Below are 15,797 nucleotides of genomic sequence, written 5' to 3' on the forward strand. Positions count from 1 at the left end.
TACTTACATGAATTAATGCATTAGTTACCATGAATAAGACATTAAAGGTAATAAATTAACAATGCTTAGAAAACGTTAATTCAACACAGAACTACAGCAATAATTAATGTTACTTTCACATTAGAAGTGTAATCACATTATTTGTTAATATGAACAATAAATCATACACTTTATTATTATATACTATATATATATATATATATATATATATATATATATATATATATATATATATATATATATATATATATACTACTAATGTTAGGTAAACAAGTAACAACTGCATTAGTTCATCTTCTTGTCATTTGCATTGCTGTACTGCAGTTATGCTTAAATATTAGTCTGGATGGTGCTTAATATGCTTTATTTCATCTTATATATATGTGTGAGTGTGCACTGACACTTTCAGTAAATAAATATATACCTGATGTAAAGTGAAACTGAAATAATTCTAATCCATGTACAGATGTACCGTATTTCCAATTGAAGTAAAAATGTAAAATATATAATATTATATTAGTTCATGGACTGTCAGGTCTTAGCCCTGTCTCGTGTCTCTGTGTGTCTTCCCCACGTGACCTGTGCTCCCCTGTGTCTCCCGTCTTAGTAGATTTCCACCTGTGTCTCATTTGTAGCTCCGCCCCTTCCCCAGGTGTTTCCAATTCTAGAGTGTTTCTTGTTTCTTTAAATAGCCCTCGTCTACCACTTTGTCTCCGTCGGTCTTTGCACCTTCCCATGTCGTTTTGTCTTTCTCTCCGTTTTATAGTCTCTCTCAGTGTTTTCTTGTCTCCTAAGCCTTAGTCCCGTGTTTCTCGTTTATATCTTGTTTAATGTTTCTAGTTTCTTGTTTACTTACGTGTTCCCTAGTTCCTTGTATATACCCCTGCTTGAAGTTTATTAGTTTATTCCATTGTATATATTTCCCTTGCCCAGTTTAGTTAATCCTGTCTTGTTTTAGTTCCTTGTTTGTTAGTATTTTGGTTTATTATCTTTGTTACATGTTTACTTGTTTCTTTGTCTTTCTTTGTTATTTATTTAATAAATTTATTTATATCGCCCTTACCTGCACCTGTGTCCGCCTCCTCGTCTCCCTGCCTGGGTCATTCGTGACATGGACATTATTAAATAAAACAAGTAACTGGCTACCACTGCATAAGTGTTTTCACAGCCAAATATATTTATAACTAATATTTTATAATAAATATTTAGCAATTACTGTATGCAGAGCTGCAGCTCATAAGCAAATGACAAGAAGATTAACTAATGCACTTGTTTCTAGTTTATCAAACATTAGTTAATATTATTAATGAAGTGAATGATTTATTGTTTATTTTAACAAATGTTAAATGTCGTGTGCAGGGGTGATGGATCACAATATAAACCAATAGGGAGTCAGAATGGTACGTTTATACTTCTCTACATATTACAACTGCTATCTCAATATTTTGAGAAAGAAAGTCATTATTTTGAAATACTTTTGAGAAACTTATTTTTTTTCACCATCAAAGTAATGACTTAGTATCTACAAATAATGAGGTAGTATCTCAAAATAATGACATGCTATCTCAATATAATGAGATCGTATCTCAAAATAATGACTTAGTTTCTCAAAATATTGAGATAAATATAGACTTTATTTACTAATAATAATAATAAAATGTGCTGGGGTATAAGGCTGGTACTGTATGTTCAGAAACTATTTTAAAAGGTTTTTATGAAGTGTCTCCTCAATCCACGCCCACTTCAAAATGCTGTGCTATGATTGGCTGATAGTTTACCCTCCCATCAGCCTTCAGCACCATCACCATAACATCATGAGCAGAGGCTGCAGTTGAGAAAGACACACCTGAGAGGAGAGAGAGATCACAACAGACTCATTGACCGAGCTCTAAACATCAAAGCATGCCGTCTGTCTGCGCGCGCGTGAGAGTGGTAACGTTACTTTGATAAGCAGGATGTCTCTAGGCAACCTCAGCATCCACAGCTACCTCAGCAACCACAGCATCCACAGCTACCTCAGCAACCACAGCATCCACAGCTACCTCAGCATCCTCAGCCCGGAGCTTCGGCTGCACGCGCAGCCCACCGACGCGCCGCGCGACGAGCAGCTGGCCCGGGTGGAGATCGCGCTCCTGGGCGTGATCTTCATCACCGCCGCGCTCCTCAACCTCGCGCTCCTGCTGCTCCTCCTGCGCCGCCGCCGCGAGCGCCGTGAGCGCCTCTCCCGCATGCGCGTGTTCGTGCTGCACCTGTGCGTGGCTGACCTGACCGTGGCGTTTTTCCAGGTGTGCCCGCAGCTCGTGTGGGACATCACGGACCGCTTCGTGGGTCCTGACCCGGTGTGCCGGTTGGTGAAGTACCTGCAGGTCGTGGGCATGTTCGCGTCCGCCTACATGATCGTGGCGATGACGGCGGACCGGTACCGCGCGGTCTGCGACCCCATGGCGCAGCTGAGGCGCGGGGGTTGGCGCGCGCGCTGCTCCGCGCCGGTGGGCGCCGCGTGGTGCGTGGCTCTGGCCGGAGGGCTCCCTCAGATCTTCATCTTCTCGCGCGTGCAGGTGGCTCCGGGGGTCTTCGACTGCTGGGCGGAATTCGCCGAGCCGTGGGGGCTGCGCGCGTACGTCACCTGGACCACGCTCGCGGTGTTCGTGGTGCCGGTGGGAGTCGTGCTCGCGTGCCAGGTGTGCATCTGCCGCACGGTGCGCGCCAGCGTGGAGGCGCGGCGGAGCGTAGAGGCGCGCGGACAAGAGAAGGACAAGGAAAAGGAGAAGGCGCAGGCGCGCGCACCGGGGCTCTCCAGAGCGCGCGTGAAGACCGTGAGGATGAGCGTGGTCATCGTGTTCGCTTACGTGGCCTGCTGGGCTCCGTTCTTCACCGTGCAGCTGTGGTCCGTGTGGGACACCGAGGCGCCCACTGAGTGTAAGTATAGCTTTTATTAATGATGATTATGGCTTACAGCGAATAAAAAAAAGCAGTGTCTCAGAAAATATATTATAATTATATTATATTGTATAAAACCAATTGCTGCTTTTGCCAGTGTGGGCAGTGTGCCAAATACTGCTGGTAAATGAAATCCACATGAAGAAGCATGAGGTGCTGTAAGATTTAAGAGTTATTTTCTACATTGTATATTAATGTTAAAGACATGAATACAATTAGGAACACATTATAAAAAAAAAAACAAAAAAACAATATATATATATATATATATATATATATATATATATATATATATATATATTAGGCTTAATTTATTAGATATAGTAGAAAATGTTTCTTGATAATAAATATCAAGCTGGTTCAATGTAAAATTGGATTGGTTTATTAGTTTATCACAGTTATTGGGCATACAAGACACAGAGAAAAAAAGAGCTGTGTTGGCTTGCTTTTTCTTTTGTGAAATTCTCAGATTAGCCCTTCCAGCAAATACTCAAATATATCAAACCTTTCATGCCATTATTTGGGGCAAATTAGTTATTTTCTCTCTTTTAATGTAAGAAAAACACTTTTTAAAATGCTTTATTTTCTTAAAAAATCGCAACAGCTTAAACACTTAATCTGAAAGTGGTCTAGTGGAGTAAGGTGTTGACATTATGATCCTATATGTACAGTAATAGGATCAACGGTTCGAATACCCAATCTTGTCTAGTCCGAGAGAGCACACTCTCTATAGTTCTTTCTTTTTTTGTGATTCAAGAAATGTAGTACAAATAAAGATATAGATTTTCAATGTAAAAAAAGACATAATGTACCAGTGCAAAAACTTTATTTCAGTAATTCAGTTCAAAATATGAAACTCATATATTATATGTAGATGTATTTATTTTATCGTTGATGATTATGACGATGAAAACCCAAAAATCACTGACTTTAGACTTGATATACAGGGGTTGGACAATGAAACTGAACCACCGGTCATCATTTTAGTGTGGGATTTTAGGTTTCATGGCTAAATTGGAGCAGCCTGGTGTTCAATCTTCATTAATTGCACATTGCACCAGTAAGAGCAGAGTGTGAAGGTTCAATTAGCAGGGTAAGAGCACAGTTCTGCTCTAAATATTACAATGCACACAACATTATGGAGATATACCAGAGTTCAAAAGAGGACAAATTGTTGGTTCACGTCTTGCTGGAACATCTGTGACCAAGACAGCAAGTCTTTGTGATGCATCAAGAGCCACGGTATCCAGGGTAATGTCAGCATACCACCAAGAAGAACCAACCACATCCAACAGGATTAACTGTGGACGCTGTAAGAGGAAGCTGTCTGAAAGGGATGTTCGGGTGCTAACCCGGATTGTATCCAAAAAACATAAAACCACAGCTGATCAAATCACGACAGAATGTAATGTGCACCTCAACTCTCCTGTTTCCTTGAAGAGCTCTTCTGCCACACATAGAGCTTTATATTTAAGGCAAAAGTTAAACGCTTGTTTTGTCTGACCACGGCACCTCCTTAAACATGTTGGTGGACCATGGCCATGACTTGGTAGGTTTGTAGAAACAGTTGTAAAATATATTTTCATTAATTTTTGAAAGATGTATAGAACAGTGCTCCTTGGGATGCTCAAAGCTTGGGATATACAGTATATTTTATAACCTAACCCTGCTTTTTTTGGTTTAAAGAGACATGTCATCTGCTGGTGTTGATCCACTGTGTTTTATTATCAAGTCTAAAGTCAGTGCAGTTTTGTTTTCCCACGAAATCTTACAGCACTTCATATCTTACAGCTTCCCTCTGCTACTGACAACTTTAATGAGATATAAGATGCAGATTTCATTTTCCAGCAGGACTTGGCACGCTGCCCACACTGCCAAAAGTACCAACTGGTCTTATTTAATATTTTAATTTTCTGAGACACTGATTTTCTGGGTTTTCATTTTCATTTTCATGGGTTTATTTCAAGAAATAATAATAAACTTTTATTTTTTTAACTGAACTAAAGCACTAGTATATACAGTTATATATAGTTATTTATTATGTCTTAAATTTATTAATTAGTTTACCACAGTTATTGGGCGTGCAAGTTTTTTCTTTGGTGAAATTCTCAGATTAGCTCTTCTAACAAATACTCAAATATATCAAACCTTTCACCCCATTATTTGGGACAAATCAGTTTTTCTTTTCTTTTTGATTAATGAAATATAAGTAGAAATAAGTAGTAAGGCACATTTTAGTTTTTTTAATGTAGTAAAGAAATGGCCTCCAATAAGAGCAGGATAAACTCTTTTTCATATCCTTTATTTCTGTAAAAAGTCACAAAAACTTAAAACTTAGTCATTCTGGTCTAGTGGACTTTCTATGTGATGGAAGAAATGTAGTAGAAATAAAGCACATTTTAGATTTTCAATGTAAAAAATGCATACACACCCACTGTGTTATGTCAAGTCCAAAGTCAGTGCAGTTTTGTTTTCCTGCAAAATCTTACAGATCTTGCAGATTTCATTTTCCAGCAGGATTTGGCACACTGCCAACACTGCCAAAAGTACCAATTTTTGGGTTTTTATTGGCTATAAGCCATAATTATCAACAATAAAATAAATAAAGCTTTTAAATAGATCATATTTGATGCATATTTGTTGGATTCTTTTTGATGTATGAATAATCCACATTAATTTTATTCTGTTTTTAATTGCAGCTGCTACTTTCACCATCCTGATGCTGCTGGCCAGTCTGAACAGCTGCGCTAATCCCTGCATCTACCTGCTCTTCAGTGGAGATCTCCCCAAACCACAGCTTTGTTCTGGACACAAAGAGAAGAAGTGCTCAGTGTCTGAAGAGGCCACTATACTCAGCTCCGTCTACCTGAGCTTCAAGAGCCTCTCTGACTGTAGGTAAAAAGAAAGAAAAGCCTGGATGGGCGACAGATGATGTATTCCAACCATTCAGAGGAAATGTAAAATATAAAACATGAAACATGATGTAAATAGAAGCTGTTAAGGGTAATTATTTGTTATTTTGAACCTTTCCACTTATTAGTTCCATTTGGTCAATGTGTGATTGTGTTTTGTTTAAGTAAATATACAGGGGTTGGAGAATGAAACTGAAACACCTGGTTTTAGAGCACAATAATTGATTGTGGTGACGGACAGTTCTGGTGGAAACAGGAGAGTTGAGGTGCACATTGAATTCTGCGTGATTTGATCAGCCGTGGTTTTATGTTTTTTGGATACAATCCGGGTTAGCACCCGAACATCCCTTTCAGACAGCTTCCTCTTACAGCGTCCACAGTTAGTCCTGTTGGATGTGGTTGGTCCTTCCTGGTGGTGTGCTGACATTACCCTGGATACCGTGGCTCTTGATGCATCACAAAGACTTGCTGTCTTGGTCACAGATGCTCCAGCAAGACGTGCACCAACAATTTGTCCTCTTTTGAACTCTGGTATGTCTCCCATAATGTTGTGTGCATTGTAATATTTAGAGCAGAACTGTGCTCTTACCCTGCTAATTGAACCTTCACACTCTTCACGCTCTTACTGGTGCAATGTGTAATTAATGAAGATTGAACACCAAGCTGCTCCAATTTAGACATGAAACCTAAAATCCCACACTAACATGATGACAGGTGTTTCAGTTTCATTGTCCAAACACTGTATTTTGTGTGGCGCAGTGGATAACACCACTGACTTTTTGTCAGCTACCACATCATGTGGGAGACTGGGGTTCAATTCCTGATCTGGGTGACTTGATACAGTGTTACACCTATAAGAGTCCTTGGACTAGACTCCTAACACTACATTGTTCCACTTCTGTAAAAAGAATAACCTTGTAAATGTAAATATATTAATGGTTTGTGTTAATGTACATATTGCACTGTAAGACTGAATGTGTATGAACGTGTCTTAAGCACAGATAAATCCTCAGGGTTGAATGAAATCTTACAGTATTTTTGTATTTGTATTATTATATTAACTGCAAAAATAAAAGAGACACTTAAAACTGATGAGTTTATTTGATTTTACTAAATTAAAAACCTCTGGAATATAATCAAACTGAACTGCTTGAATTTTTGCACCAAGTCAAGAGGCTTTTATTGTCATTACGTCTGAGTACAGGTACACAGTGTGATGAAATTACGTTCCTCCGGAACCATGGTGCAACATAGAACCACAAGCAATAGACAAGTGCAGGAGTGACGACAGTGCAACATAAAATTATAAAATTATAACACTAAATAACAATAAATACAATAAATACAAAAGACGAGACAATTTAAAGACAGGACAGTGCACTACCGATACGGTATAATAAAGTGTATAGAGGGGATAAGGTGCAGAGATGTGTGACATACTGTAACATATAGAACATATATAATCACAGCAGTTACTGAGGTAGAGTTTATAGTTTTTAAGAGTGCAGCAAATAAAGTCATGTCAGCCTCTGTGTGCTGACTGGGTGTGTGTGTGGGTGAAGTTCAGTTCTTGTGAGTGTAAAGGGGGGGGGGGTGTACAGTTTAGTTTTGTGTGAGTGTGAGTGGTGGGTGGGGTGGGGGTTCAGTTCTGTCTCTGTGTGTTGAGAAGTCTGACTGCCTTGTGGATGAAGCTGTCGCAGAGTCTAGTAGTGGAGGCTCGGATGCTCCTGTATCTTCTGCCGGATGGCATCAGAGCGAAGAGTCCGTGTGAGGGATGGGTGGGGTCGTCCACAATGTTTTTTCTCAGCTGTCCGCACTATCCGCTGTAGGGTCTTGCGGTCTGAGGTGTCGCAATTCCCAAACCAGACGGTAATGCAGGTGCTCAGGATGCTTTCTACAGTGCCTCTGTAGAACATGGTGAGGATGGGGGGTGGGAGATGTGCTTTCCTCAGTCTCCGCAGGAAGTAGAGGCGCTGCTGGGCTTTCTTGGTTATGGAGCTGGTGTTGAGGGACCAGGTGAGGTTCTTTGCAATGTGAACACCGAGGAACTTGGTGTTATCCACAATTTCCACAGCAGAGCCGTTGATGTTCAGCGGGTGGTGGACACCTGGAGCTCTCCTGAAGTCAACAACCATCTCCTTGGTTTTATCCACATTAAGAGATAGGTTGTTGGTTCTGCACCAGTCCGTCAGCCACTGCACCTCCTCTCTGTATGCTGACTCGTCGTTCTTGCTGATGAGGCCAACTACAATTGTGTCATCAGCGAACTTGATGATGTGGTTTGAGCTGTACTTTGCAGTACAGTCATGAGTCAGCAGAGTGAACAGCAGTGGGCTGAGCACACAGCCCTGGGGGGCGCCGGTGCTCAGTATGGTGGTGCTGGAGGTGTTGTTTCCAATCCTGACTGATTGTGGTCTCTCAGTCAGGAAGTCTAAAACCCAGTTGCAGAGGGAGGAGTTCAGGCCCAGCAAGCTCAGTTTTCCTATCAGATGCTGAGGGATGATGGTGTTGAATGCTGAACTGAAGTCGATGAACAGCATTCGAACATAGCAGTCTTTGTTTTCCAGGTGGGTGAGAGCCAGGTGGAGCGCAGTAGAGATGGCATCGTCTGTTGATCTGTTTGGACGATACGCAAACTGCAGAGGGTCCAGTGAGGACGGGAGCTGGTTTTTGATGTGCCCCTGTTAGGGCTCAGCCAGTTCCCGCAGCGGCCACCAGAGGCCGCCATAAACCCACCAAGGTGGTAAGAAGGGAATCGGCTGAGAGTTCATTAGAACAGGGATCATTAAGGCCACCTGAAGCCAATCACGCGTCATCAGCCTCAGCTGTGGTACCGTCTTTAAAAAGGCGAGCTTCCAGCAGACTGATGTCGCAGACTTCATGCCCTGTGACCGGTAAACGGTAGCTCCACGGAGCAAAGCTGAAAAGAAAAAATAAAAGAAAGCCTGCAAGGCTGAAAAGAAAAAACAAAAGAAAGTCTGCAAGGTTGAAAAGAAAAGAAATAAAAGAGAGCTTGCAAAGCTGAGAAAAAAGAAAAAGAAAGCTTGCAAAGCTGAGAAAATAGAAAAAGAAAGCTTGCAAAGCTGAAAAGAAAAAATATATAAAAGAAGAAAGCCTGCGAGGCTAAAAAGAAAAAAAAATAAATAAAAGAAAGCTTGCAAAGCTGAAAAGAAAGAATAAATAAACACATAAAAGAAGAAAGCCTGCAAGGCTGAAAAGAAATAAAAGAAAACTTGCAAGGCTGAAAAGGGAAAAAGAAAAGGAAGAAAAGAAAACAAAATAAGAGAACAGAAAATAAAAGAAAGCTTGCCAGGCAAGAAAGAAAAGATAAGGGAAAGCCTGCAAGGCTGAGGAGAAAAGAAAATAATTTAATTTTCTTGAATTTCTGTTAGTATTTCTGTCTTTATTTTATTTCAAACAGAGGCATTATTTAGTTAGCTTTGTTGCGCCGAAAGGGCATTCTCTTGTTTATTTTCCCCTTTTTCTTTGATGCACACATAATTATAGTAAAACCCTTTTCGTTATATCTCCGCACTTGGCTCCTCCCACACCCCTACCATGACAGCCTCATGACCAGCTTTCTTAAAGCACTTCATGATGATGGGAGTAAGTGCAATGGGACGGTAGTCATTAAGGCAGGACACTTGAGACTTCTTCGGCACAGGGACGATGGTGGTCGTCTTGAAGCACGTCGGCACGATTGCAGTACTCAGAGAGATGTTGAAAATGTCCGTGAGAACATCCGTGAGTTGTTCTGCACATCCTCTGAGCACTCTGCCAGGTATGCTGTCTGGTCCTGGGGCTTTCCGTGGGTTGACTCTGAGTAGAGTTTTCCGCACATCAGCTGAGGACAGGCACAGTACCTGATCATTTGGAGGAGGTGTAGTCTTCCTTGCTGTCGTGTAGTTCTGTGCTTCGAACCTTGCGTAGAAGGAGTTCAGTGCATCTGGAAGGGAGGCATCACTGTTACAAGCAGGGGGGGTGACTTGTAGTTGGTGATGGTCTGGATGCCCTGCCACATGCGCCGAGTGTCAGTAGTGTCCTGGAAGTGGGCGTGGATTTTCTTTGCGTAGGTGCGCTTTGCCTCTCTGATCCCCCGGGAGAGCTTGGCTCTAGCTGTTCGGAGGCCAGCCCTGTCCCCTGACTTAAAGGCCTTGTCTCGGGATCTCAGCAGCGCACGCACCTCTGCAGTCATCCACGGCTTCTGGTTGGGGCGGGATGTGATGGTTTTGGAGACAGTAACATCCTCAATGCACTTGCTGATGTTGCCAGTCACTGAGTCTGTGTACTCCTCCAGGTTGATGGAGTCATCAGAAGTAGCAGCTTCTCTGAACATGTCCCAGTCAGTGTGCTCAAAACAGTCCTGAAGAGCAGAGATGACTCCTGGAGGCCAGGTTGTAACTTGCTTCTTCTCTGATTTGGCACGTCTGATGAGCTGTCTGTATGCTGGGATGAGCATGACAGTGATATGATCAGAGTAGCCGTAGTGGGGGCGGGGCTCTGCTCTGTACGAACCGGGAATGTTAGTATACACACAATCGAGCAGGTTAGCTCCACGGGTTGGAAAATCCACATGTTGGTGAAAGCTGGGCAGCAGAGCCTTCAGATTACTGTGAATGAAATCACCAGCAACAATAAACAGTCCGTCGGGGTGTGAGTTCTGGAGTTTGGAGATAACAGTGTACAGTTCTTGCAGAGCGTTAGCATTAGCACCGTTAGCATTAGCATTAGCACTGGGTGCTACATACACTGCTATTATGTAGACGCTGCTAAGCTCTCTGGGCAGGTAGAATGGCCTGGCTCTGACTACAGCAAACTCCACCAGCGGCGAGCAGTAGCTGGAGATCAGCGCAGCGTTGTTACACCATGCTGTGTTGATGTAAACACACACCCCACCTCCACGTACCTTGCCCGAGAGGCCGGCGTCGCGGTCCGCGCGGTAGCATAGCATGCCGCTCACCTCAATCGCGGAGTCCGGGATGGAGTTCGTTAACCACGTCTCCGTGAAAACGAACACACAGCAGTCTCTGAACTCGCGCTGGGATGTCCGCTGGAGCCGGAGATAGTCAATCTTGTTCGGCAGGGAGCAAACGTTGGAGAGAAGGAGAGATGGAACCGCTGGCCGGCTGGAGTTAGCCATTAGCTTAGCGCGAACACTGGCTCTCTTACCGCGCTTTCAGCTCCTCGCGCAATGCTTGCGGAGAGACCGCTTCCAGATAGCAGGCTCAGGAAACGCCGCGGATCTTAGCAGGCCTAGCGCGCGTAGCTCCGCTCGTAGACCGTCTGTAAGTACAGATTTTTGTTGATTTTGCAGGTCTAGCAGGGTCTGTCGGTCGTAAGTTGTTCCCATAGCGAAGTTTTGCATGATTGCGAGTTCAGATCGGATTATTTACACAGAAAAACAAACAAAAGCACCGTGTTTTGCTGCCGGAGTAGCCGCTGCGACTGCTCGCGCCGCCGACAGGAAGAGAATTAAAGAGGAGTAAAGCAGCATAAAGTTATCCAAAAGCAGTGTGTAAGACTGGTGGAGGAGAACATGATGCCAAGATGCATAAAAACTGTGATTAAAAACCAGGATTATTCCACCAAATATTGATTTCTGAACTCTTAAAACTTTATGAATATGAACTTTGCATTTTTGCAATAGAGTGATCTATTTTAAGGGTTTATTTCTTTTGTTGTTGATGTTAATGGCTTACAGCCAATGAAAACCCATAAATAAATAAAACAGTAGTAATTATGTTAATATTTCTCCATGATATTTCTGTTTATTGCTATATATTAAGTAACTGTACATACTATATATTGTGGCAACCGGCATTTCATGTTTTAATAAGAGTGTTTAGAGGGTAACTAAACCCCCTGATTTTTGCTGACTCCATCCTCAGCTCAAATAATAAAAAAGGCTAAAGAATGGGAGTGGCATTGGGTGGGTGATGTATGGGTTTAGCCATACTAAAAATTTAAGTATTTTTTTTTAGTAAGTTACTTTATTTCAGTAATTCTGTTCGAAATGTGAAACTCATATATTATATAGATGTATTAAACACAGAGTGATCTATTTTAAGCGTTTATTTCTTTTGTTGTTGATGTTAATGGCTTACAGCCAATGAAAACCAAAAAAAACTTATAAAATGGTAGTAATTATGTTAATAAATTTCAATGATATGTCTGTTTATTGCGATATATTAAGTAATTGTGTATACCATATATTGTGGCAACCGGCATATTACGTTTTAATAGTGTTTAAAGGGTAACTAAAACCCCTGATTTTTGCGGACTCCATCCTCAGCTCAAAAAAAAATAAACAGAGTGATCTATTTTAAGCGTTTATTTATTTTATAGTTGATGATTATTATGGCTTACAGCCAATGAAAACCCAGAAATCAATGTCTCAGAAAATTAGAATATTATATAAGACCAATTGGTACTTTTGGCAGTGTGCCAAGTCCTGCTGGAAAATAAAATCTGCATCTCCATAAAAGTTGACAATAGAGGGAAGCTGCACTGACTTTAGACTTGATAATAAAACACAGTGTGATTTTTTTTGTGTGTTTTTAAATTTAGATATTTGTTTTTCATTGGACAGCAGTGATGACATTCTGTGTGAATGAGACCCATGCTGTACCAGTGATGGCACAAACAAACAACACAGAAATGGAGCACTCAGCCTGAGTCTGTAATGTGAAATGTGTTACAGAGCCAGAAAAAAGGCCGTCTGATGCGTTTGGCCCACATTTCTAAATTAAATGGACGTGGAATTGCAGGCTTTCCAATTTACTCGACTGTGTGCCAATCACAGAAAAACATCCCTGACAGGAAAAGTGCTGTGGGGGGAATGGAGAGTGAGATATCAGAGATCACACTGCTCTCTTCCTCAATCACTGACTAAACAATCATATACACTACCGTTCAAAAGTTTGGGGTCACATTGAAACGTCCTTATTTTTGAAGGAAAAGCACTGTACTTTTCAATGAAGATAACTTTAAACTAGTCCTAACTTTAAACAAATACACTCTGTACATTGCTAATGTGGTAAATGACTATTCTAGCTGCAAATGTCTGGTTTTGGTGCAATATCTACATAGGTGTATAGAGGCCCATTTCCAGCAACTATCACTCCAGTGTTCTAATGGTACAATGTGTTTGCTCATTGGCTCAGAAGGCTAATTGATGATTAGAAAACCCTTGTGCAATCATGTTCACACACCTGAAAACAGTCTAGCTCATTACAGAAGCTACAAAACTGACCTTCCTTTGAGCAGATTGAGTTTCTGGAGCATCACATTTGTGGGGTCAATTAAACGCTCAAAATGGCCAGAAAAAGAGAACTTTCATCTGAAACTCGACAGTCTATTCTTGTTCTTAGAGATGAAGGCTATTCCATGCGAGAAATTGCTAAGAAATTGAAGATTTCCTACAACGGTGTGTACTACTCCCTTCAGAGGACAGCACAAACAGGCTCTAACCAGAGTAGAAAAAGAAGTGGGAGGCCACGTTGCACAACTAAGAAAGAAGATAAGTACATTAGAGTCTCTAGTTTGAGAAACAGACGCCTCACAGGTCCCCAACTGGCATCTTCATTAAATAGTACCCGCAAAACACCAGTGTCAACATCTACAGTGAAGAGGCGGCTGCGGGATTTTGGGCTTCAGGGCAGAGTGGCAAAGAAAAAGCCATATCTGAGACTGGCTAATAAAAGAAAAAGATTAAGATGGGCAAAAGAACACAGACATTGGACAGAGGAAGACTGGAAAAAAGTGTTGTGGACGGATGAATCCAAGTTTGAGGTGTTTGGATCACAAAGAAGAACGTTTGTGAGACGCAGAACAAATGAAAAGATGCTGGAAGAATGCCTGACGCCATCTGTTAAGCATGGTGGAGGTAATGTGATGGTCTGGGGTTGCTTTGGTGCTGGTAAGGTGGGAGATTTGTACAGGGTAAAAGGGATTCTGAATAAGGAAGGCTATCACTCCATTTTGCAACGCCATGCCATACCCAGTGGACAGCGCCTGATCGGAGCCAATTTCGTCCTACAACAGGACAATGACCCTAAACACACCTCCAAATTGTGCAAGAACTATTTACAGCAGAAGCAGGCAGCTGGTATCCTATTGGTAATGGAGTGGCCAGCGCAGTCACCAGATCTGAACCCCATTGAGCTGTTGTGGGAGCAGCTTGACCGTATGGTACGCCAGAAGTGCCCATCCAACCAATCCAACTTGTGGGAGCTGCTTCTAGAAGCGTGGGGTGCAATTTCTCAAGCTTACCTCAACAAATTAACAGCTAGAATGCCAAAGGTGTGCAATGCTGTAATTGCTGCAAATGGAGGATTCTTTGATGAAAGCAAAGTTTGATGTAAAAACAATGTTATTTCAAATACAAATCATTATTTCTAACCTTGTCAATGTCTTGACTCTATTTTCTATTAATTTCACAACGTATGGTGGTGAATAAGTGTGAATTGTTTGAGTGACCCCAAACTTTTGAACGGTAGTGTACATGCAGCGCTTCCTGTGGAGGGAGGATGCGTTAGGCGGTAAGTAAACAGTCAGTTCTTTAGGTTGATGTAGTAAATGCAGGAAATAACAGGAAAAACAGGAAAGCGTGAGAATCTGGGTCACTCTGGTGATGGAGTTACACTAAAATAGCGCCTAGACATCCAAGGACACCAGCTTTATACAATTACATTCCACACACAGTCAGTATACACTCAGCACTCAACCACACACACACCGGCGAGAAGCAGTAGCCAATCACAAGCAGTGTACTCTTAACCGGAAACCACCGTCCATCTGGAGAACTGCATAAGGCAATGAGGCATTGACCCAGTTCAGAGTGCCAGTCTACTGCATATCTTCGCTGTCCTATAAAAAACACTTCTCCTTTTTGCCAATTTTTAGTTTACTACATAATTTAAACAGACAAACCGTCCCTTACACTGTGTCAAAATTTCTTGATGAACGGACAAATAGAAACTCTTTAAAATGACCTGAAATAAACTCTTTTTACATTGACTTCCATTGAAAGCTTACAAGGTTTTTTCTCTCTCCTGTAAAGCTGCTGTTTTGGAGATGGTTTCTTTTGGAGTGTTTTTCATTGGACAGCGACGATATCAGCTGAGAGAAGGTGAAAAAAAATGACGGGATTTCTTTGCTCAGCATGAGCAGATGCCCTGAAGCCAATCCATATCTGGCTATACACACGTGTGCATTATACACACCACGGCAATTTTTGTATATATGAGTATGATCCAATTAACCTGGGACAACTCTGGAATAATCTCCCCGAATATGTTCGGGACTCAGACACAGTCTCAATCTTTAAGTCTAGACTGAAAACTTACTTGTTTAGTTTAGCTTTTGGTAATTAATGTTTTTTCCTTTAGATAAGGCTGCAGATCCAGGGGTTCATGGACAGAGGAAATTGTGGTAAACTGAGATGCTGGTGCTGTTGTTCTCCCACTGCACACGGTCACTCAGGTTTGTGGACGGTGGAGTGGGTGGATGCCAGTGTTTCAGGGAGCCTCCATGTCTATGTTACCTTCTGGCTCTCTGCCTTTAGTTAGGCTGTTTTATTTAGATCTGCCGGAGTCATTTGCCACACTCTGATAATGTTTTATATTCTCTGTTTTACATAAATCCAGTCAAAACTAATTCCATCTCTCTGCTTTCCTCCGAGTTACTGACTGCCCACCTGTCTGACCCGATACTGAGGGATGTTGGACCCTCAGGCTCTCATGTCCTCTGTCTGGCCAGACTGGAAGTTTCTGAAGTCAGCTCTTCTCCACCACCACCACAGATCAGCTGCTCATCATCCATCTTACTCTATAAGCCATTAGTGGCGCTGCTATACTCCTGAATATATAAAACCTATGTGTATGTATGAAAGACTTTTTAAAATTAATTTAAAAGCCATTTGACCAGTGGTAGGATGGTCCCCCC

General features: G+C 41.8%; 1 protein-coding gene across 1 annotated transcript; it reads left to right on the forward strand.

The window, feature by feature from the left end:
- Window positions 1-1,478: 1,478 nt before the first annotated feature.
- Window positions 1,479-6,944, forward strand: avpr2b.1 (arginine vasopressin receptor 2b, tandem duplicate, 1). Its single transcript, XM_049479498.1, has 2 exons — window positions 1,479-2,919; window positions 5,640-6,944. Exons 1-2 carry the CDS (start codon window positions 1,956-1,958, stop codon window positions 5,837-5,839), a joined length of 1,164 nt encoding a protein of 387 aa, XP_049335455.1. The 5' UTR covers window positions 1,479-1,955; the 3' UTR covers window positions 5,840-6,944.
- Window positions 6,945-15,797: the final 8,853 nt, after the last annotated feature.

This window comes from Astyanax mexicanus, chromosome 5, assembly GCF_023375975.1.
Source record: "Astyanax mexicanus isolate ESR-SI-001 chromosome 5, AstMex3_surface, whole genome shotgun sequence".
In the NCBI taxonomy this organism is placed as follows: domain Eukaryota; kingdom Metazoa; phylum Chordata; class Actinopteri; order Characiformes; family Acestrorhamphidae; genus Astyanax; species Astyanax mexicanus.